This window comes from Symphalangus syndactylus, chromosome 17 (genome assembly GCF_028878055.3).
Source record: "Symphalangus syndactylus isolate Jambi chromosome 17, NHGRI_mSymSyn1-v2.1_pri, whole genome shotgun sequence".
Classification (NCBI taxonomy): Eukaryota; Metazoa; Chordata; class Mammalia; order Primates; family Hylobatidae; genus Symphalangus; species Symphalangus syndactylus.
The window spans coordinates 90,989,841-91,015,035 of NC_072439.2; the positions used below are offsets into that span (position 1 = coordinate 90,989,841).

Here is a 25,195-nt window from a genome sequence, read left to right on the forward strand (position 1 = left end):
AGACCATCTACTCCCAACCTCTCTTGAGAGGAAATGGAAACAGGAGATTTAGAAAAATGTTTTTTTTTTTTTTTTTCTGAGAATTTTTTTTTTTTTTTTACTTAGTTACTCTGTGCATGTTGAAACTTGTTTTTTTAGGGTGCTCAAAAGTACTTCCTTTTAAGAGGGGAGACAAAAATATACACAAACCTGAGGCCAGTGATTTGCCAAATGTACCAATTTATTTTTTTTATTTTTTTTTTTTTTTTGAGACGGAGTCCCGCTCTGTCGCCCAGGCTGGAGTGCAGTGGCGCAATCTCGGCTCACTGCAAGCTCCGCCTCCTGGGTTCACGCCATTCTCCTGCCTCAGCCTCTCCGGGTAGCTGGGACTACAGGCGCCCGCCGCCACGCCCGGCTAATTTTTTTGTATTTTTAGTAGAGACGGGGTTTCACCGTGGTCTCGATCTCCTGACCTCGTGATCCGCCCGCCTCGGCCTCCCAAAGTGCTGGGATTACAAGCGTGAGCCACCGCGCCTGGCCAGTACCAATTTATAATGAAGGGAGTTGCCTCAAAATGTTTCCTTTATTGTGTAGCATTTTTCTTGGTAGCTTTGTAAGAGAAGCTCTTTCCTCTGTCTACCTGGCAACCTCTTGGCACAGAAAGCCTTCAATATAGATGTGACATGCCCGCATCTGCAGTAAAACACTTTCAAAGCAAGCCATATACTATATGAATGCAAACGTACAACCCTTTCTATCCTGGGCATTTCTCAAAATATCTGTTACATACCCCTCGAAACTGATGAAGGATTTCTCTCATCTCTCTCAAACAACAGGAAACACTTTACAATCCCATTTTTAAACAGTACAACTCAGAAATATAGACTAATGAAAAACAAAAGCAGCTGGAGCCAGATCACTCTGCTCTGAGGAATGGGCATTTTTGTTTTATTTTGAGTTGTGTATTTTGTTTTTTTACAGTACAGATCAGGGGTCTATTCATGTCCAACCTATTTGACCATAAACTGCTAAATGGATGTCATGGGGGCCATGAACATGACTTAGACATCGACCCTATTCTTGATCAGCTCACAGTTCATTTGATGATGTAACATTAGTATATAGAATAATTTCATATTGATGAAGTTATCACAAATGTTTTAAGACAGGCTCAGCAAGTTGAATGGTTTGGTTGGAGCTGTGAGGGGTTGTGGTTTTGGATATTGGAAATGTATGCTAGAATTCTACTCAAAAGGCCTTGCGTATCTGGCTGAGAAAGTGTTTCTGAATTTGGTAGGCAACTAGAAGCCACTTTAGTTTTCTGAGCTGGTTGGAGTGGCACTAGGGAGCAAGGTAGAGAGTAGATTAGTTTAGGTGAAGAGAGACCACACATAAAAAAGTGAACTCTATAATGATTATCTTCGTGTATGCTTACTGCGAAAACAAACAATTGGTTGGTATAAATGCTTCTTTACGTCATTGTCCTGTATAGCCATAGGATACCATGGGATTATCAGGGGATGTGGAATCAAGAGACCTAAAATCTAGTGCCTGATCTAGCACGTACTACTTAATGTCTTTAGACCTCACTTTCGTCATCTGTAAAATAGAGGTTATAAAACTATCTTGTGAGCTCATGGTAAGAACTAGACATAATGAATGTAGACTTCTTAGCGCATTGCCTGGAACATTTAGGCCTCGCTCTTAAGACAGATGATACATCCTAAAGATGCAGGTTATCATTTCTGTGTAAAAATAATACATGCTCATTATGGAAAGTAAGAATTTTTAAAAGAAGAAAAAGAGTTGTGTCAATAGTGTTAAAGTTCTATTGTGTCTTTTTCAATCCTGTTATATGCTTCCCACTCAGGTTTAGTGCCAGGGTAATGAAGTGGAAAGAAAGCAGGCTTAATGTTATCCTTCTTAAGATTTTACTCTTCCTCTTGCCAGATTTGCTTTGCTGTTTGTAGGAAGAAGAACCAGAGCTAGACCAGATAAGCTCCAGATCCCTACATCTGGCTTTTCACTTCCATCACTGAAGACATATTCCTGGTCCAGACCTAGAATCTGAGCACTGCTGGGAGTGGGCAACTTCTGCCAGCAATGCCAATAAATGTCCCCTTTGTTAACCAGCCCTCAGATATCCTCAACATTCCTACTTTACCAGTAGAGCTCGTGGCTCTTGACCGGAAATCCAGGTCAGAGTTCTATCTTTGGGTCAGAAATATCTGGTTGTAAATCCTGGCTTTCACAAGCTCTGTGCCTTTAGAATTTTCATAATTCCTTTCTAATTTTCAGGTGTCAACAATTTATGAAGAACAATGAGATAATGGATGATAAAATGTTTGCATGCTGGGCGCGGTGGCTCACGCCTGTAATCCCAGCACTTTGGGAGGCTGAGGCGAGTGGATCACGAGGTCAGGAGATTGAGACTATCCTGGCTAACACAGAGAAACCCTGTCTCTACTAAAAATACAAAAATAGTAGCCGGACGTGATATCACATGCCTGTAGTCCCAGCTACTCAAGAGGCTGAGGCAGGAGAATCACTTGAACCTGGGAGGGAGAGGTTGCAGTGAGCCAGGATCATGCCACTGCACTCCAGCCTGGGTGACAGAGTGAGACTCCATCTCAAAAAAAAAAAAAAAAAGTTTGTGTGCTGTAAGACCCTTTCCAGCTAGCAAATATTGAATGCCTCGTAGGCACTGTTAGAGGCTTCACATTTTAAATTATATTTAACACTTTATAGTATGTTTTTGAGAAAAATACAACTAATTCCACTTAACAGAAAATTAAGGTACAGCAAGATTGGTAAACCTGCTACTCAGTGAAGTGGCAACCATCATTGAATCTGTTGAAGATAAAGGTTATATTTCATATAATGTTTTCTTCCTTTTTTTTTTTCTTCAGCCATTATCACCATTACCATCCAATCTTTGATTTTATCCCCTTTTGTGTTTGCCTCTAGTCTCCTTAATGACACCCAGCAGGAGGCTGACAGATAGCAAGGCCCAGCCCCACTCTTGGCCTGGAGACCAAGGAGGGCATCCAGCTTAGCCACGGGTTCCATTCACCTCTGAACACACGATGCCTCTTCGTTCTCTAGTTTGGCATCTGGCAGTTAGAGACAAATTTTTTCAGTTAATTGAACCACACCCTAACTGACTCCTCAGTGACTCCTCACTAGCTTCCATGTTAGGATCAGACTGCTCCAGACCATGCACTTTCCTGTTTAATCACAGCACCCTCCCCTGCAACCTCTACCAATTTCTGTAGATTTCTTCTGGACTTTCTGACTTCACCCTGCTTGCTCACATGTAGCTCAACTGGACATAAATACAAGCACCACAAACATAAAAATTGTGGCACATAGCACATATAAAATTTTTCTTACGTGGATCTTTGTTCTTATGATTTCCTGTCTTCAGTGTACTTAATGCTATTTTATTGTCAAAAGCCTTATATCCATCAAACCCCAGCTAAAAGCCCCCTAGTTTATAAAATCATTAGGCTGCTCTGAGTTTCTGGAAGGCTTGTTTTATATCTTTCGAGGTCCTTGCATGCACTAGGTACAAAGTTGAAGATCAGTAAAGATGTATTGAATGAATGAAGCCTTTTTTGATACCTTTAACTATGAGAGATTGTTCCTTCTTCTGAACCCTCATCACAATTGTATCCAGAGCAATTTCCCTGGACTTTATGGAGGATTTCTGTCAGGGATTTACTTAAAATGCTCCCACTTAAAGTAACTGTTCAATATTGAGGGAGTTATACCCTAAAAGGTTTGAAGGATGGATCAGGGTATGAGGCTCCGTGTACAGAATATGACAATGCCAGTGTCTGCCAAAGTATGACTCTAGCAATGACAACATTTCATGTCATCCTCATCAGTGGAAAGAAAGTTATCACTTTTAATCCTAGGATGACATTTGTTTCTTTCTGACAGACATGGACTCCAGATAGGCCATTTAGATGCTCACGACATCTGGTTTCTTCTCCTTTATTCAAAAGTTATTTATTGTCAACTTCATTGGATTAGCTTTCCATTTAAATGGCATCTGAGAAAACACAGCTTTTTCTAATAACTTATTGCATTTTCCTTAGAATAAATGGCCTGAGAAAGAGAATATTTTTATCATTCGCCCATGACCCCAATAATAGTATGTTCCTAGTTTCCCTGTCAATAGAAGTTTCGAAAAAACAAATTAGAAAAAGAGCAGCTAAAGTCAGGAATGTTGATAGCAGCAAGAAATGGCAGCCTGACTGTGATGGAGGAGACAGCTGACATAAGAACCAATAAACTTAGCAGTCAAGAATCTTTTAGAGCTTTAGGCAAATAGTCTGACTCTTCATATACAACAGCTGGCTCTCATAAAGGGAAGCAGTATAGGAAAGTATTATAAGGGTTTTGAGTATTAGTTTGGGTAACATTTAGATTTCAGTCTATATTTGGTGAATATGAGGAGTCAAGGACACAGGACATAAATGGTGAATAATAAATCCCTTCTAGGTCTTAAAATCTGGGTGTTTTTTTGATAACATTTATTAAGTAATTAAAAATAGATATTTTTAGTATAATCTGTTTAAGAAAATAAGTATGTAAGTTTGAGAATGACTTTCATCCAAATTAATTCACTGAGGAAAAATACTTCTCTGTGTTATTTAAGTGAAACCCAAAGGTTGGTAATCCTCTGCTCTGATGGGTCAAACATGTTAGGTTTGTGTAGAGTTGGAGTGTCCTCTAGACACTGTCTAATCCAGTGCCTTCTTTATTTTATAAGGAGGGAATTGGCACATCCAGAAAAGTGCCCAGTCTAAACCACAAAGAAAGTGACTATAAATGCAAGGATTTGAACCACATTTTTTTTTGACTACCAGTCCAGGGAGCTTACTACCATAACATGTAACATTCTAAAAATGGAATAATATGACATTCAAATTGACAGGCATCCTAACTTGGTCTGTAAACTCATTCATTCACCTGCATTAAACAAAAATTCATTAAGTGGTTTCTATGTACCTGGCACTGTAGGCAGCCATGTTTATTTTAGCATAAATATTTACTGCACAAACACACATATATTCCAGCATTGTGAGTCATGAAATCTTAGGTTGGACCTTTGGTTTGGAAACTTTGTCTTCCTCTCTTCAGCCATGAGCATGACCACCTCTAGGACAAGCACATTTAAAGTTTCCCAAGCAGATAAACATCTCTTTTAAGGACTTTCAGCTTGGGAGATTCCGTGACCATTTTTGGTAACCCATTTTATAATTATTCACTCTCACTTGATCTAAATTCTGCTCTTGATTTAACCTCAAGTCTTTTCTTCTGCAGGTTAAGATCACGTTTTTTCACCTTTTAGGAGAGGAACGTTCAGGTCTTAGTATCCTTCTGAGAATTTCTCATATTCATTAAGTTATCCCTTGGGTTAACTCTTGTTTTTTTTGTCTAACCAGCATAACACAAATTATTCTGGTCTTTAAGCATAGATCTTAATTTATTGGGGGTAGAAAAGGATCTTATAAATGATCTAGTTTTAACTACCTGATATTACAGATGGATCCCCGGAGACCGGAGAAGTAAAAGGTTCAAATTACCCAGCTGAATAGTGGCAGATCCATCTTTTGAACCCAGGCCTTCTAATTCTCACTCAAGGTTTTTACAGTGGTGCCACAATGCCCCTGAATCTTTTCTATATGAACATTGCCGATCTGCTTTATTTACTACTTACCTCTGCCTCAAGTAACATAACCCATACAATTTCTTGGTTACCCTTGCCAGTAAGTGGTTAATCTCACTGAGCTAAAGGCCCTGGAAACTTCTGGGAGGGAGCCAGGTGAGCAAAGAGAGCAGATAAAGGCAGCACCTGCTGATGGGTTTGGAACAGCCTGGGGACATGGAGAGAATGTAAACACATTCTGCAAATCTTATTGTCTGACTCTGTGCCAGCGTCTTTTGGGTTCTTGTCATGGAAAATATTTCCTCTGAGGTCATTCAATGAGCAAAGGAGCATTGAATACCCTCCAGGGTGCCAACTCTGTCCCTGCTTTTGTCCAGATTAAATAAGCAAGAGACTAACATTTCATGGGCCTAGAAGGCTGCCTTTCAACAATACATGCTCTAAGGTAGGGGGAAAGGAGACATTAAGAAAATAGATCATGTTGTTCTGAATTGCTCTCTCCCCCTCGCCTGCCCGCCTCCTCCCGCTCACAGCCTCCCTCTGTTTGCTCACCCATACTTAACAAGCACACGCCCTGCGTTTAGAGCAAGAGTTAATGTCTGTGCTTCCTCATAAATCTCAGTTTGGTGCCTCGAGCTATGTTTTTAATTCTGTGGTGGAGCTTTGAGATTTGAGATGAGTAGAAAGGAGGGGCAGCTGATGGAGGTAATAATGAAAGCTGCCATCTCTCCTTCTAGGGAGCTAGGTGTCCTCATTCAGTTTTGCTAACAGGTAGGTTAGTGCCTTAACAGAGACTCTTTGGAGGCCAGGGTAGAAGGAGAGTGAGAAGTCCAGGGAGAGGAAGCCAGCTATGTTGCCCTATGCAAGAGGACATGTGGCTTCTCTCTGAAGAAAGAAGAATGCACGGAATGAGTATATTAACTCAGACTGAGGACTGACTGGCGTATTTTCTAGCTCAGCTAAAAACGACTTAGAGGAGTCCTTCCTGTCAAAAATAATTTATTCTCTTACAAAGTTGGTTATCAAAGAATGTTTTTCCTTCTTCCAACCTGCAGCCACTTTTTGTGTTGTTAAGCCAGATTTGTTTTTCATGACTGTGTGCTTTGCCGCTAGCGTGAGCAGTTTCTACTGTATAAAACTCACCCCTTCAGCATGTCTTTGCTTTTTTTGTGTGTAGAAAGCAAAACTTCTATTGGTCCGCTATGATGATTTAAAGCAGTAATTGCTCTGGTCTTCTACCCTGCCAACAATGGTATTTGAGTAGAATTCTGAATCTGAGTCACTGAGTGAAACATGTAATTAACATGACTAAAGTAAGAACCGTGATCTTTGAAAACTCTAGTCTCAGTTACATATCTATAAAACCAAAGAATTGGAAACTGACCTCTCCAAAAGGCCTTCCAACTCAGATAGTTTAGAATCCTAAATATCCATGACTATTACAAACCTTCTTCCACCAAGTCCTTATGGGACCCCTCCCCTGCCTCTGCCTCTTTCTGGGAGGCTTTGGAACTTACTAGAAGTAAAGAGTTCATTGTCCTTCTTACTTCCACTACTGTGGGAATGGAGGCCAGATCCAGCTGGTTTCCTTGAGGATAGAAAGTGGGAATAATTGTAATAAGTGATCCTCTATTTCTGAAATGAGACTTGCAAGTTTCTATTTGTGCTTTTTGAGGTCTGGGAACAACTTGATAGTAAAATCGGCTCATAGATTGTCAGGTCATGGGCTTACAGATTTCAGGCACTGAGTCTTATTTATCTCTCTATGTCCTGCATAGAGAATGTGCTAAGAAAATGGTGGAATTGAAAATAGAGAACTTTGGAATGTTTTAGAAGATCAGCTCTGAGGTTATTTAAAAGATTATTTTTAACCCATCAGAAAATATAATTAAGAAGTTAGGCTTATTCAGACTGAAGAAAAGAGAATTGAAGAGCTTGTTTAAGCTATCTGAATCGAAGTTTTTCCGATGGATTTGGATTCAAGTAGATATCTTACACACGAAAACATTTATGGAAAGCAGAAGCTGACACATAAGAAGCATCCTTGGACCCAGACACAGGTGGAAGAAGAGGTATCAATAGGTGAAGACAAGCATAAAACATCCCAATACTTCCTCTGTGCTAGAGATTTGCTTCTCTGGTTTTGTTTATGTCCAGTGATTCTGGTGTTTTTCCTCTCCCTGCCCCTTTTTTAAAATTACATTTCACTAGTGGTTCTTGACTTGATGATCTGATTAAATCTGGTCATATTCTTTAACTTATTTCCTGTAGCTACATCTATGTCTTCAAATGTAGCTCAAAATTACTATATGGGTTAAATAAAATAAAAAATATAAGATCTCTAACAGTACAGAGTGGGTAGTATGGTACATAGTAGACATTCAATATATGCTAGTGGGACAGTGCCTTATAGAAACAAAACTTTTTATCATCCATTATCCTCTTGTTTTTTACAAAAGTATTGTGACCTAAAGATCAGAAAGGTGGGGTGAAATGCCCAAAGACACAGAGCTAGTGAAAGTCATGATTTATACCAAGTATAATTTCAGAAAGAAAACTTCCAAATATTTATTTGCTTGTTAATTTGGTGTTGGCAACCTTTACTTAGGACTTTAATTAACCCATCATAGCAGCTAAGTGAGAAAGGCCCAGTCTTCTTCTTCTTCTTCTTTTTTTGAGACAGAGTCTTGCTCTGTTGCCCAGGCTGAAGTGCAGTGGCATGATCTTGGCTCACTGCAACTGCTGCCTCCTGGGTTCAAGCGATTCTCCTACTGTGGCTTCCCAAGTAGCTAGGATTACAGGTTCCCACCACCACACCCGGCTAATTTTTGTATTTTTAGTAGAGATGGGAGTTTCACCAAGTTGGCCAGGCTGGTCTCGACCTCCTGACCTCAGATGATCCACCCACCTCAGCCTCCCAAAGTGCTGGGATTACAGGCATGAGTCACCGCACCTGGCCAAAGACCCAGTCTTCTTACCCTGACAACTTAACTTTTTTGTAATGGTTTCCTTCACATCCAGTCCTTCCTTATTTTCCTATAGTCTCAAAATTGCTCATATTGAGTATATTTAAGAATGCATAGTTTGTTTTGAGACAGAGGTTTTCTTCTGACTGGGATCCCTAGGCAGGCTTTTTTTCACCCATGAGTGATGACAGCCTCCTCAGAGCAATTCTTTTAACTTTGTGTCTATTGGAAATAAGGCTATCTTATGCAATAGCAGGGCTTTAGCTTTGAATATATTTTGTAGCCTTAGCCCAGAATGGTGAAACGACCTCTGAATGAGGTCTCAGGAAACCAGGACTCTTGCTAGTTCATCCCTGTCTTATAGTGATGCTTTGGGAACGTTCTGGTACTTTCTGAGTCTCAGTTTTTTCCATCTACAGAAAAGAAGCACTGGGCTATACCTTCCAAGAGCCCTTCTAGCTCTGACATTCTACACTTTATAAACCTTATCTGCATTTCCACCGAGAAATAGCTGATTTGTGCTTTTACATGTTAGTAAAATGTTGTGGTAGGTCCTGAAAGTCTCTCGGAATGATAGGATAGTCCTTGGTGTGACCTTTGCAGTAGAGGACTTGTTTTGCTCAGTGGGGCTAATTAGATGCTTCTAAACTAGAGAATTCATACCCCAAGACTGCTTATGGATGTTGTATGTCCCCAACCAGATGATTGTTACTGGCATCATGACGATAGCTGCCTACACTACTCACACAGTGTGACTGAGGTCATGGAATGTCTCGATATGGAGACACTCTAAAGAACAGATGAGGAAGTCATATTTTTTTCTAAATATGGGAAGACATATTCAGAAGATTCAGAAAGAGAAATGAATCAGATTCAGATTCAGAAAGAAATTCAGAAAGAGAAATAAGCTTGCCCGTAGTCACGCAATGTTAAGTGTCAAAACCGAGACGGTATCCCAGGACTCCCGGACATCCAGCTCACTGCACTTTTACTCCACTCTGTCACCTCCCAGGATTTCTTTCTTGTGAGTATAAGTTACTATTAAATAAAGTATTTCTGGTCATAAAGGCATCTGCAGTCTCCACGATTGTTCTAATGGTGTTTGACAAAAGAGAAGATGATCGTCTTTCAGAGCACTGTGATACTAACAGCTTTGCTGGATGGCCTGAGAAGCCCCACCCTTGGAGAGATAACTTAGCTTCAGATTAATCTTCCTAGTTTTCACCTCTGCAGCTCAGGAAAGAAGGTTGGCTGAACTTGTCTATTTGGAAGTGTACTGTATATATCTCTGAGAAAGTTCCTTGTTATACTCAAATTGACTGGTTATTTAGAAATAGGGTCCCTCTTGAATTTCATGCTCCAACTTCATTTGAGGTTTCCCTAAGGTAAAAGAATATAATGTGTACTTATTAAGCAAGCTCTCTTGGCAGATTTTCATCCCCTTTGGATAAAAGCAAAATTGCACCCAGCACATAAATTGACATATGAAGCAGTAAATAATTCCATTGTGCAAGTTGTTTTAATAGAATCAATCCAGAATGCTCCATTAACCAGCACTCATAGAATATTCATTGAGTTTAGAGTTTATTGTCAGGCCAGAAAAAAAAGTGCTGGGGGATAATGAATGCCAGTATACCAGCTGAGAAGGAGAGGGAGAAAGAAAACTTTAGAGGTATATTTTGCTTCTATTTTTCTATTCTTCTCAATATTTTTCTTTCCTCTGTCTTTTTTTTTTCCCTATATTCTTTTTTTTTTTTTTTTTCATTTTTCTTCTTGGGCAAAGGATTAAGTACAAAAAAAAGTTGGGTGTCAGTTTTCAAATATAATCATCAAAAATCTGAGAACTGGCCAGCAGAATGTTTCAGGGACTTTTCTTACTTTCCTTTTGTGAGAAAAGTTCAGGTATTAACCAGTTGGGGAGTGGAGTGTTATATGCATTTGTGTGAAATTGTGCTTATACAATCTCCACATGGATAAACATTCAGAAACCATAACAGCATTCTCGAAGGAATCCTTCCTTAATACAGGAAGTGACAGTTTTGTGAAGGCACCACAATTAAGCTCTGGTTTTTCATTCCAGAAATCCCAGGATTTAATTTTTAGACAAAATGAGACATCCATGATGTTCCATAGGGCTGCTTAGAATTACAGGTAACTTAGTTTCCAAGCTTGTTGAATGCAAGGCACCTGAGTTTGGCTTAACCTCTGGGCATCTCTTTGCATTCAGAGATATCTAAAACCACAAATCATAAATACTGATGGACACATGCAAAAGAGGCCTCAGAAACACGGTTTTGTTATTCAATGTGGCCACACTCCTCTGCCATGAGTTCTCTCCCTGTTCTCTCAAGCTTACTTTCTCTTGCTCTGCACTTAGGTTTACTAAATGACCAGGCCTGGGCTATGCCAGAGTGGCTTCCTCCCACATCTTGTGGATTAAGACTGTGAACTTAACAGGAAGGGGCAGGCACAGTCTTTCTACAAGCTTTGACATGTTTGTTGCTGCAATTTCACTGAATGGAATGTGTGCAGAGAATAGAGGACAATGAGATTCAGAATCTGAAGTCACAGAGCATTTTGAATTGGTCAGCATCCCCCTCAAAAATCGTGTTATGTTCCACCATTTGAGAAGTCCCATGCCTTTTCTCAGTCAGTTATTGCTTCTGTGGAAACTGCTATTGTCATGGCATCTCCTTTCTTTTTGAAACTGTCTCCCACCTGAACTGTTTGTTACTGTTCACCTCTTCAATACCTCTTCTCTTTCTCTTTCAATTCTTACCATCAGAATTTTGGTGTGACATCAATATCCATATTTCCAGCTCTGGCCACTGTTCTGAGTGTCAGACTCACATTTCCAAGTAGGTGTTTCCCATATAGAATTCCTCCAAACACCTTGAATTTCCTATTTTTAAAACCAAATTCACCTTTTTCTTCTCACCCCCTAAAATCCTTTGAACAGTTTAACTAGTTGGGAGTTAATATGAAGGCTGACTGATACATTACATTCTATTTTTTGGTTTTGTGCTTTGGAAATGGAAATGACTAATCTAATGGAAAACCCCTTTCTTGTAGGAGACAAGGAGAAGGCCTTAGGATCTACTGGGGGAGTCCGGAGGAGCAGTCCCTTCTGTCCCGCTGGAACCCATGGTCCACTGAAGTTCCTTATGCTACTTTCACTGAGCACCCTATGAAATACACCAGTGAGAAATTCCTTGAAATTTGCAAGGTAGGAGGCATCTTGGGTATTACTCTTAGATTAGCTTTGTTGCTGGAGCTATGTGCTTCTAGGGACATGTACTCCTAAACAAAACAAAATAAAATAAAACCAGCAATTTATATAGACAAAAACGGTAATAGGTTTATAGATTTTTTTTAGTAAAGAGTCAAGCTGTTTTTATATGTAAATATACGTTATATTTATATATAACATGCTGCTTTCCCCTTGCTAATTGCATGCATTGCCGACAGGGCGTATATACTTTCCGACATATAATCACATTCTAATTATTTTATTCAGGGAAGTGTGGAATAGTATAAAGCATAGTTCGATGCAGCTCTATGGTCATGCTTCATTAAGTCACTTCTCTTTCTGAGCCTTGGTAGTCTCACCTCTAAAATGAAGACAATGAGCACTCCCTTTCTTCCCAACCTCACTGGACCATTATAAGGTTAAATAGAATGATGTGTGTATAAATACTCCGTGAAGCGTAAAGCTATTCACAATTTCTTTGTCTTTAAATTTCATCTCATCAAGCAGATTGTAGACTCATTTCTAAAGGGAACAGTTTTCTATTATTCTCTCACCTCCCCCAGGTATCTTAAGCAGTACGGGGACATTCTAAGTAGTCAAGAAGGAAAACAGAGCTGAAAATGTAGTGAAAGATCAAACTTTATATTTTCAATAAAACCAAATATACACACGAGTGTGCTTATAGACCTAGAAATTCTTACCTTCTCTGTCCTTTTTATGTTTACTTTTATATTCTGTCACTCATTTCAGAATATTACAATTCTTTTTTTGCTATGAATTCAAAACTTGGCAATCTGCATCTAAAGACTTTCTGTGGTTGATGGCATATATTACGTTTCTTGCATTAAACATACCTATTCATGCAAGTGTAAATATGTATGTATGTGTGTGAAAATATTTTAAATTCATAGGTCCTGGGGATTTTAAAAAGAATTTGAGGCAACATATATTTGATTACAGGCTAGATGGAGTCTTCATTCCCCCATAATACATAGATGAAATGACCTTGAATCACATTATTCTCCCATGAAAAGTCAATGTTCCTCTCAATAATTATACAAATGTCCTCAGGGATTTATAGTGTCATGGTTTCCCTCAGGCTCCAAACTATTATTGACACTAAACTAGCTTGGTATATGGATCATGTTGCCACTCTTCATGGGACACTCCTATTTCACAATTTCTCAACCCAAGCGTCAACATCAGCCCCTAGCCTGACTCTTTACCACTGAAAGTCAACAAAACAACCAACAAGAAAAACCTAACACCTATTTGAAGGCAAGAATATGAGAATAGACTCATGGAGGGCTACAAGGGGACGGAGTGGGAGTTTGCATCATGCTCTTGCCCTGAACTTCAAATGCAATATCAGACTTCTCTGTTCCTAGAAGTTCTTATTAATAATAACACATTAATGCATTGTTCCATAATCTTCAAACTCTGTTTCAAAAATTATTATTAACAATGCAGAACACTTTATGTTTCTTTCTTTTTTTTTTTTTTTTGAGACGGAGTCTCACTCTGTCGCCCAGGCTGGAGTGCAGTGGTGCAATCTTGGCTCACTGCAAGCTCCACCTCCCGGGTTCACATCATTCTCCTGCCTCAGCCTCCCAAGTAGCTGGGACTACAGGTGCCCGAAAACATCTGTTAATCCAAGTTAAAGAGCTTAATAACCTATTTTCCCAAAGACATTTTCCTGCTTTAAAGGACATCTGGTTCCAACCATTAAAATAATATGTATTTTTGAATTAATAGTAATTGTACTTTATTGTAAATCAAAATAAATACTAACTGCCTTAGTTGGTACATCCCTCATTTCCTGGGCCAAGTCTTCTCTTATTCCTCATACCTTGTGCATTAGATGGTTAGTCCCTGAATGCCTTTTGCAGGAAGAAGTTCAGCGTGAGGAATTAAAGAACAAGTTTTATAAACTGCAGAGAAATAACACTGTCACATTCTAACACCTGATTGTGCTTTATCTTATTCTGTTATATATAAATACAATCAAATAATGCAAAAATAAAGACGAAAAGTAAAATATCAAGGAGGGTATGGAATATTATTTTCCATATACCCACAAATGGAATTAGTAGACTAGAGCATTGGATTTTGCCCTAGCCTTCCCCGTAGCAAAGGCTGAATAGGAAATTGATGTTCATGTAGCTCTTGCTGGATGGAAGTAAGAATAGCAGGTGGGAGGCATGTGCACACACATATGAACATGATAGATGGTTAGTTGATTGGTTGACTTTTAGCCAATCAAACTACTTCGTGGATCTGTTAAATGTATTTCCTTTAAGGCTTTTCTCCTTAAATTATTATTCCAAAGCTTTTTCTCTTTTTTATTCCTTTAGCAATAGTCTGGCACTTTCATTTGCCAAGCCATTTCTTATTCAAAGGCCACCCAAAGTCCCAGCTCTCTAGGAAAACAAATGATCTCCATCTGGAATGTGAGAGGATGAGTACTTTGATCCAGGTTTTTGTGTCTTATTTTCTCTTTTGTTTTTGGTTTTTATGTCACAATATTATTTATGTTTAGGACATTTTCCAAGATTGGCTTTGATTAAGACCCAGCTATATTAATGTAAAAGAATAAATAAGAAAGATAATTTGGGGGATCTAGAATTTTTTTATGTTAACATTTTGGCAAAAACATGAGACTTTAAAAGGGTTTAATAAACTGGTTTTTCCATCTCTCTGATGAATGAAATAGGAAAAAAGTAGAATATGGGGAAAATGCATAACTAAATCAAATACCTGAAACAATTTAATTCAGTTTAAGAAAACTATTGTCTCACGGGGAGGGAATAACATAGAGCTGAGTTATACAGTCAAAACTTTCAAATTATTTACAATCTAATGGAATAAATTATTATTTTAAAATACATGAAAATATTCAAACTTATTCTTACCCAGAGTCATATCTTCTACTGTATCTAGAATCTCTTTATTCAAGAGATTTTCTAACACCAACAAAATGCAGGTATTATGATTGTTGCTGAGGATACCAACAGAAATGAGACAAGGTTCTTGCCTCTGTGGAAGGCAGTGCTTAACAGGCGAGGCAGATAAAAATGCAAATATTTTTAAGAGTTCTAATTAACTGAAACTGAAGTTTGGATCAAGCAAAAAGGAGTACAGGTACATAAGAGTATACAGAAGGTTCTTAGATAAAGAGTAATTTGGTTTAACTGGAGTTTAATATTACATAGTCCCCACTATCATTATAATGGCTTAGATAATAGATATAAGAGCCTAAACTAAGTTAGAAGCAGTAGGAAGGGAGAGAAGATGAGGAGATTTTGCGTTATTCAGGAGAGAGAATTAATGAAAGCAAGTAACTGACAGGATATTGAAGATGATGAAGAAGTCAAAGATGACAAGGTTTCAGGATTGGGTAGGTGGTGATTTCATTAATTTGATTGAAGAAAACTGGAAAAAGTAGGTTTGGGGACTCAGCTTACGACATGTTGAGTTTGAAACATGTTGCGTTTCTATAGAACCTGGGGTAGGGCTGGTTGTCAGGCAATTAGACATTTAGATCTGAAGCTCAGTAGAGAAAGCTGAACTGTTGATATAGGTTTGAGATTACACAACTTGGGCGAAAGCTGAGTAGTCATGGGGCTGGTGGGTCAGGAAGCTACCCAAAGAAACAGCATTAATGGATATAATTACGTTCAAATTCAAGTTTACACTATGTCTAAGTCTGTTAACATTTATTGATAAAATTGCTGTAAAGTTTATACAATGCTATGTTAAAATATACTATTCCCATTTCACTAACTCTATACCACTTCCACATCTGGCAGATATGGTGGTCAAGTGGCCTTTTCCCAGACAGTCTTGCTTATCTCCTTGCTTCACCAAACTTTTCCAATCTGTTCATATACATACTTTGTGTTACTCATATGAAACAATTGTGAAAATATAAAATAAAATAGTAGCTTTTTGGCACTCCTTTTAATATTATGAGACATAAACAGTATCTAGTATACTATTATATAATTATACTTTATATCTATTGATTACAATTTGAATAATATTTTCATGTAATTCAACTAATAAAACTCCTGTAAGATAAGGATAGGTGTCTTTGTTTTAAAAATGAGAACACTTGAGCCGTGTGTGGTGGTGGCCTATGCCTGTAATCCCAGTGACTCAGGAGGCTAAGGTGGGAGGATTGCTTGAGGCCAGAAGTTCAAGACCAGCTTAGGCAACGGAGTAAGACCATGTCTTTAAAAAAACTTAATAAAATAAGTTAACGAGACATGGTGGCATGTACCTGTATTCCCATTCCAGTTACCTATAATCCCAGCTACTTGGAAGGTTGAGGCAGGAGGATTGCTTAAGCCCAGCAGTTTGAGTCTGCAGTGCGAGTCTGCAGTGCAAGTCTGCAGTGAGCTATGATTATACCACTGCACTCCAACCTGGATGACAAAGCAAGATTTTGTCTCTTTAAAAAAAAATGAGGACACATATTCAGAGGGATTAAGTGACTGAAATCATATAATAATAGTTCTATGTTATACCCAGTTTCCTAATATTCAGGGAAATGGGTATAAGCCTGAAAGAATTGTGTGTGTGTGTGTGTGTGTGTGTGTGTGTATAAGTGGGGGGGTGAGAAAGAGACTGTGTGTACATTTGTATTAATTGATATGATATGGTATAATATTGTATCTCAAAACCTGGCTCAATTATCCTCAATTATTTCATCCACTTTGTATTTGCCACTTGTAGCCTTACCTTTTCTTTTTTAACCATCGCTTTGCTGGGTTCCTAGAGTACGCAGAGGGTACTGCTGGGAAGGACGAGTACTGAATCCAGAACTGATGAATAGCAGTGAACGCATTCTGAGTGCTCTACAACCATCATGATCTACAGACCAACCATTTGTATTCTTTTCTTGTATTTCTATCCATCTTTTCAAGGGGATCATGCAAATGAACCAATGTTTTAGCAATTCAATTTAACTTTATATTCTTAGCCCTTTGTTTGCCTTTTACAGCAATTCAACAAATATTCATTGAGCACTTACCTGGCAGTGACCATTACATGATGAGCAATATTCTGGATTACCAAGAAGAATAAAACTGATTTTGCCCTACAGATACTTATGGCGTAGGGGTAGGAGGCAGGAAAGACTTTCACAAATTATAATTTAAAGTGCTAAGGTTGTAAATAGGGGCGTTCACAGGATGTTATAGGAGCCCAAAAATGGGAACAGATGAGTCCAAAAGTTAACAAGTCTGATAACATTTGATATGAAACTCAAGGTATTGGTGATTTAAGCATCAAAGAAGGTGGGAAAAGACATTTTAACTAGAGGAAACATGCTTAAAAGCTGCAAATTACAAAGGTATACAAAATGTTCTCTGATAAAGACTAATTCAGTTTAGCTAAATTTAAAGTGCACTTGTGTGTGTGCACATACGTGCATGTGTTCAGAGAGGAGGGTTGGGGGATGGGATAGGATGAAGATGGAAATTACGATGGGTAGAAACCTCTCTTGTGCAAGAAAAAAGAAGCTACTGCCTCTTCTTATTTCTCTCTACACACTTGAATTTATAGTCACAGGGTCTCTATAAGGATAATTCCAGGAAAAATGTGCAAGGATATATGCAGTCTGTCCAGCAGTGTGACTTCTCAAGTGATTTCAAGTACTGGGTATTGGACGGGTGTGCCCTCTATGACAGGAGACTTCCTTCCATACACAGGGAGGCTGAAACCTGTAGCCTGCAGGCTCGGAAAACCAGCTCAACTGAGGAATGTGGGCCTACAGGCATGAAACCTGGTCTCTTTACCCAGTGTAAACAGGAAGCAAGTGATGGTTGTAATAAGGAAAACTGAGACTCCAGGCAATGAACTGTTGGCAGACAGCACCTAAAGCAAACCTGTGGACCAGGCACGCAGCTGGTAAATAATTGGTGGAAAGTCAAGAATAATACCTGGTCCCCCCTGCCCCCACCACGCACACTGCTATACTTTATCCTAACCAACACACAGCCCCTGTGTAACTGGAGTTGTTAAAACCTGACCCTCTGTATTTGGGACTGAAATAAAAGAGAGAGCCAGAGGTGGGTGCATAAAAGCTTTTAGGGAAAAGTATGTGGCTGGTGGCATTCATATCAGATGACACAGCGTTCCTGTGACATAGATTTAGTTCAGGTGCTTGAAATGCTCAAGAACCAGCTCGGGGACCAGGCCTTTTGTCTGCCTCTCCATCAGTGCACTGCTTGTCACCCTGTTTGTTTCTCTGTAACCATGCCCTCCACTGGCTCGAAGGGGCTCCTAGAAATGACTGGAAATGAAGTCCATCTGACTCCAATAAAACGCCAAATTCATTGAGTATGAAATAGTGCCAACTTTTACTTTCTAGCACTTTGATTTTGGGTCTATGGAGGATTCTCAAGAAATGAAGTTTATGATGAAGCCTGAGGAAGCATTCAATAATCCAACTGGACAAGATTTACTGATCTATGAAAAGGCATCCTGATAATCCAGAGTGTTGCAATAGAATTGTTGAGATGAATTATACTTTGATTTTTAAGAGATCATGGTTTGGTAATGATGATGAGGATGACGTCAGTGATGATTAAGCAGTTATTATTTATTGATTCCTGGCAACAAGCTTCCTTTATGGCCTTTGCAATATAACTCCAAATTTCAGGCTCATCTCATTCTGCTTTCCTAATCCTTTATATAATATGTGAGCACACAAGTGCATGTATGTGCACACCACCATTCACAGCGTGTATACAAACACTTTATTTCACTTAATCTTTACAACTACCTGATAAGTTTGATGCTATTAATATTCTTATTTTATGGCAAAGGAACTATAAAATTCAGAGAGGTTGGATAACTTCCCCAAAGTCACACAGCTATGTGAGTATCATAGTTCCAACTTAAGACCAGCTCTGCCTGATTCTATACTTCCTTTAGTTCAGTGGTTCTCAAGAGAGGGTGATTTTGCCTATGGGGGACATATGACAATGTCCCAGTGTCCCAATGAGAGAGATATTATTGGTTGTCATATCTGGGGTGGAAGCCTGTCTGGTATCTGGTGGGTGGAGCATAGGGAGGCTGCTTAACATCCTAACATGCAGAAGACATTCTCTCCCAAAGCAAAAGATTGTCTGGCCTGAAACAGTAGTCCCAAGGTGAAGAAACTTTGGTTTAGCTGTACAGACAGCCACATTTGTGACTCTACTTCATAGAAAACCAGATGAAATATTTGAGTGGAGGTATAGGTACAGGAAAAACATAAGAGAAAAAAAGGTAAACTTTTCCCTTGAGTTTGTGGGAAGGCATTGTGGAAGATACAGGATTGAAGCTTAGTTTTGAGAGATGTGTTGGAGGGTCGGCACTATAGATCTTTTTGGATTAAATCATTGATTGCCAGAGCTGAAGTTTCCTAGGCAAGTGATTTTCATTTAAAAAGAAGTAAAATCTTACTTGGAACTCAAATATATAAAACTGATGATAAAAAATAGAGCAGCTCTGATGTGGTTGAAGAGACTAAAATAAGTGACCTGCTTGGCTTTTGGCTTTTTGTTGACATCCTCTCCTCAAAGCCTCAGGTACCTGTTGTCCCAACATTATTCACAATAGCACTTCCTTTCTTTTCAAAAGAATTTAGATTTGGATGATAAATTATATGTACCCACCCAATCTGTGAAGAGATCTAGTGTTCTAAAGAACATGGTTTAAAAATTAATGAATGTAATATTTTCTCCCTTTTGCAAATGAGGAACATGAATGCTTCCCTAAATATCAGAATTTTAAAACTAAATTTTCTAAAAATTAGAATGTTATAATCCTGCTCATAACAGCAATGTTATAACGAGAGGACTTCAGGAGTTAAGTCAGGAGACCTGAGTCCAAGCCCTTGTTCAATCATTTACTAGTTATTTGCTATTGGGTAGATCACTGTAACATTTAGATCCTCAGTGTACCTACCAGATTCCCTCTACATTGCCCACAATGCCTAGTATTTTATCCAACAAGAGTTTCCTGAATTTAATTCCTACTCTCTGTCCCATATCCTACCATGTTTAGGCTATTAACTTCACTTTTTGGATATCATTCTTGACTTCTGGGTCTGTGATTATTATTATGAAAAATTTATAGACATGGACTTTTTATCTGTATATTTCTTCATGGTCCCAGATTCTATATCCAGTTGCCTATTGAAAATCTCTAAGAGGATTTCTGGTGAGATAAGTGAAACCACATGTCTGCAACAAAATCCTCCATCCCTGCATCTCACCATTTCCAATCTGTACCTCTCCTAGGCTTTCTCAACTCAATAATAATATCACTATCTACCCAGTTGCTCAGGCCAAAAATCTGGGTGTCATTTTTTATCCTTCTCTTTTCTTCATCCCTAAATTCAATCACACCAACAAATTCTTTGGCTCGACCCCGCTGCGCCCCAAATCCCTAATTTAACCAGTTCTGATGGTCTCCACTGCTACACTGTCCAAGCCACCATCCTATCTTGCCCGGACTCCTGAAGTGAATTCCAAACTCATCTTGTCTTCCTGCTTCCATTCTTAGCCCTAACAGCATTCTATTTTTGACTCCACAGTCGCTAGGATTATTATTATTTTTAAAATAACAGTATACAACATTGAATTCCTTAAAATCACATCAATCCAAAGCCCTTAATATGGCCCTGAAGACTCTTCATGCCTAGTGCTTCAACCTCTTTCCTTTGATCCCTAGACTTCTGTCTAACAGGCGTTTTCTGTGTCCCTTGAAGAAGCTAAATTCATGCCTCCCTTACAGCTTTTGCAGGTGCTGTGTGTTCTGCTTGGAATTTCTTCTTCACATAGCTAGCTCTTTTTCATTGCGTGGGTCTCAGTTGAAGTTTTACCTCCTCAGAAAGACTTGCCCTGAATACAGTATGTGAAGTAACTCTAACTTTCATTACTTTTTATCCCTTTACCACATTCTATTTTCCTTCTAGAATTTATCACCCTCAAAATTTTTATTAATATTTTTTGTCTGCAATCACGAGAATGTGAGCTCCATGACAGCAGGTTTTTTTGCCTGTCTGTTCAACTTAAAATGTCCCTGGAACTTGTTGTAGGCACTTCATCAATATTTCTTAAGTAATTTCAGATGCCCTTTCATCTATTAGTGACAGAGAGTTAGTTTACAGTACTAATATCGAATGCAAATTATTTGTATACTAACAAAATATTAAAGCAGCTAAAACTAAAATGGTACTTGGTAGACTTATGTGGATGATAAACAAACTGAAAAATCACATATTATTTCTGACATTAAGAAGCAAAATTGGGCCTGAGGAAAGTTAGACTTAATAGAGTTAAGCACAGTTATTAACTGAATTAACTTAATAGAGATAAATTTAACCATTTATGTTTAAGAAGTAAGAATAACTGCAGCCCCAGGAGAGTAGTCACTTCTGTGAAGACTGGCTGGGGAGATGAGTATCTCTCAACTTAATCTATAGTAACTAACTTTGTGCCTTCTTTTTTTCTTCTTCAGTTGTCTGGGTTCATGTCTAAGCTTGTTCCAGCTATCCAGAATGCCCACAAGAATTCAACTGGATCTGGAAGAGGAAAGAAACTGATGGTGTTAACTGAACCCATTTTGATTGAGACCTACACAGGGCTGATGTCATTCATTGGAAACCGCAACAAACTTGGCTATTCCCTTGCCCGTGGGAGTATTGGTTTTTGAGAGTCTTTTTGGTACCATAAGTGTATCATCCATAGATATGTCACTTTGAAAATTCCATTATGACCCACCCTATTTTTGGACTGAAACAATTAATTATTTTTGAATAATGCTTCATGATTTTGAAATTTAGTATTTCTGAAAATTTAAAAGCTTGATTGGACTGATAGATACACACTTTAGGCCTCATACAAGAATAACCAAATTTTCTTAAAACTAGAAAACAAATGCTGCTGAGCCTATCAAATACTGTTATCAAATGAGTGCCTGATCATCAGCTCAGGAAAGAAGACTCTTTAAGTCCTGCTGCTTCAGCTCTCTAAATGTAGGTTTTATTTTTTTTTTTTAGGTCTTGGTCTTCAGCCCTCTTATCCTGATTTATTCTCTCATTGGGGTCTCACTGTCTCTAGTATTTTAGCTACCACTTGATAAGGATGACTTCCAAATTTATATTCCCATTCCCAAGATTTATTCCAAGATTCAGTTTTGCATTTCTGACTGCTAATCATCTATATATCAGTGTCCCAGTGGCCTCTTAATTGAGAATTATCAAAATCCTGGATTTCTCTGTGGCATTTATATGGTCCCAGTTATCCATCCCTGAAGTCTGTCAATTTTGATTTCTCTAAATTTCTTGCCATGACATCGTATATACAATCACATCTCTATATGGCTTAGCATTGTATTCCAATGCCCAGATGTCAAACTTGAAGCTCATTCTCTCGTCAAAATTGTTCATATATTCCTCCTTTCCATTCTTATAGCTGTATTATTAGATCAGGTTTTTAATTCTGCTCAACCAATTATTACCACAGCCTGTTAAATGGAATCCCTATTCCAAGGCTGACTGTTTGAATCTATCCTACACTTGGTTTCTAGCTCACTTACTTATGCCATCTTTTGTTCAAATATGTATTTTTTAATAACAGACCTTTTTCTTCTAATGAAATCTTTTGTAGAAGCAGAATATACGAAGCAGATAAAAGTAGGATCACTGTGGTTGGAGTGAAGATGAGAATGCCACAGGCATCTTTCTTTCTAGGCCTCAGAGGTGCTGCATATGGAATGTCCATGAATCGCAGAGGGTTTTGAATGTTTTCAAAAACACTGTCTTAACACTCTATTCTCATTGCTCTTTTCCCTCTTATTTCCTCTTTGTCTCTTCCCAACTTAGATCTAATTTTCAACAACCCAGGAAATTATCTCATATGTTTGCATCTCTCAAGTTTCTTTTCTTTTTTCTTTCAGAATCTTATTTTATCTAAATTTATTTAGAAAAAAAAAGCTTTGAATGTTGACTACATAGACATTACTACAATAAGCTTTTTGCCTTTCCCAAGACTCAAAATTGATACATCATCTTGGTTGATGTTTAAGTTGAAATTCCAGCCAACTTTTTCTTTTTACTTTAATGTGAAGTTTGAAGTCTTTTCTTTGAAAAGCTTGCTTCCTCAATTTCGAAGATTTGTCCTCTGATATATTTATAAACATCAATTTAATGCGGGCATTCAAACCCCAAACCTTGAATAACTCTCATTTTATTTTGTCTTTGCTTACTTCCGTTAATTTTTTTTCTTTCCCTCTCTTCCGCCTTTACAGCACCCGCTTTTTCTTCCCCCCATGATGGCAAATATTCTTATAGTCCCCAAGGCAGGGAACTTCTATTCAGACTGTAAAAGGAAATGTTGAAATCCATAGCTGTCCTGTCAACAGTAGTGGAATGAAAAGTCGTTGGATTGTTTTGGCACTGGTTCTGAAGCAGGCATAATTGGCAAATTATTTTAATACTGCTGCCCGAAAATCCCCATTTGCCTCAAGATAGTGGCATTTATTGGCAGAAGCCTCTGAAATGTCCAGCACATTCTTTTGAGTTACCATTTAAGGATCAGCCTGACAATCGACTTCTCTCTGCACATTTGTCCCCTTTGTAACCTAAGCCAGACTGTTCCCAAATGACCTTCTAAAGGACACAGTGCACCATCATCAACGGAAACAGTTCAGAAAGGATGACAGGAGGGAGATGTTTCTTAGTTCTGAGAGCCAGTCTGTAACAATGGGATAAGCATTTAATGGAATCAAAGTTGTTTTGCATAAAGAGTGAACTCACAGATGACATGAGGGTCTTTATGAATTCCCTTCACATTTTGTAAAAACTGTCATATATAGGATATCCCCTTAATTGATAAATGGGATCTAGAAAGCAGTATTATGACCAGAGGATGAGAAGATTTAGGAATTTTGATAGCAGTTCAAGATAAGAAAGAACTTCTTATAGTTATAAATTTTCAAGGATGGAATGGATTGCTTCTTTAAACAGTGAACCCACCATCACTTGATAATGTTCAAGGAAAGACTAGATAAAGTAGATATTGTGAGAGGAATTGCTGTATGGTACCATTTGGAGAAATGATTGACATAATCTTTTAAGGCCAGTGACCCTATCATTTTCCAAATAATTGTTGCTAGTACTTAATTAATTAGACCCAGTTTTTCTTAGGAAAGAGTTGGATCAATCATGGGAGACTCTGAAAAATTTCCTTAACTTTCCTAAGGTTTAATTTCTTCTTCTGCAAAAAGGAGACAATTATATTACTTTTGCTTATTTCATAAAGATCTTGTGAGTATTCAATGAAATGAGGTTAAATTCTTTTATTAAACAGAAAGTTTTTGAGTATTTGCCTAGAGAGTGATGTGACTTTTGCAGCAGAAAGTGGGAAAACGTCCAAGGGAACTAAATCTCCTCCAGAAATTGTTTCTTTGTTACCATGGACCTACTGATTATGGTTTTCTCATTTTACACTTGGTGTTCTTACTTGGGATCTTTGTCCTTAAACTCAACAGGGAGCCACAACCCAGGGGACTTATATGTACACTTGGAGTTTTTTTATCAGACTATCATTTGAACTTACCACTACAGTTTAGCAAATGGCATGATGAGTTTGATTGATAATAGGAGTAGACACAAGATACATTAAGTATAGTACAAAGCATTTCATAACCAAAATGTCATGGTTGGAGGTCTTCATTATATGATCTTTATCTCATTCAGGAATTTCCACTTGAAAAATCTCTGATAAGCTTTATTTCAGAAACTGCTTGAACAGCTCCACTGACAAATGCCTCACTATCCTCTGATATATTGTAGGCAGTTCTGAGGGTGAGAAAGTTCAAAGCAGATAGATGTTTTAACACAACAGGAGGAGTTTTAAACAATCACCAGGACTCAGTCCTCGGTGGTCAATTGGGCCTGTTTGGAGGTCTGACCTTTGGTCATCTTAAGGTCATCTAAGGCAGAAAAGAGAAGCTCACTTATAAGTTGGCACTTTTGAGTCATTTGCCTTGAGGTCCATTTTTTATTGAGCCTTTGTTGAAACCTTCTTAGGAAGCCAATTTATAGAGTTCTGGTGATAAGAAGGCAGAAAAACCATGTAAATTCAGTGCTTTTATTTCACAGAAAGTGAAGCAAAGGCCTAGAAACTAGAAAGACATTTCTCAAAAAGAAGATGGTGAATTTTTGGAAATACTGAGATTAGACTACATTTTCCAATTTCTATCCCTAGCCCACGGCTCTTTCCAATATAATATCTGTATTCCATGGGAAAGACATGCCAT

At 38.3% G+C, this 25,195-nt stretch overlaps 1 protein-coding gene across 1 annotated transcript in view; it reads left to right on the forward strand.

Moving 5' to 3' along the window:
* Window positions 1-24,257, forward strand: part of TPRG1 (tumor protein p63 regulated 1) — a 136,988-nt gene extending 112,731 nt beyond the window's left edge. Inside the window, exons 5-6 of the mRNA XM_063620537.1 lie at window positions 11,698-11,851; window positions 21,392-24,257. Of these exons, the coding sequence (XP_063476607.1) occupies window positions 11,698-11,851; window positions 21,392-21,586 (349 nt within the window). The 3' untranslated portion in view covers window positions 21,587-24,257. The remainder of the gene's footprint in view (window positions 1-11,697; window positions 11,852-21,391) is intronic.
* The last annotated feature ends 938 nt before the right edge of the window (window positions 24,258-25,195 follow it).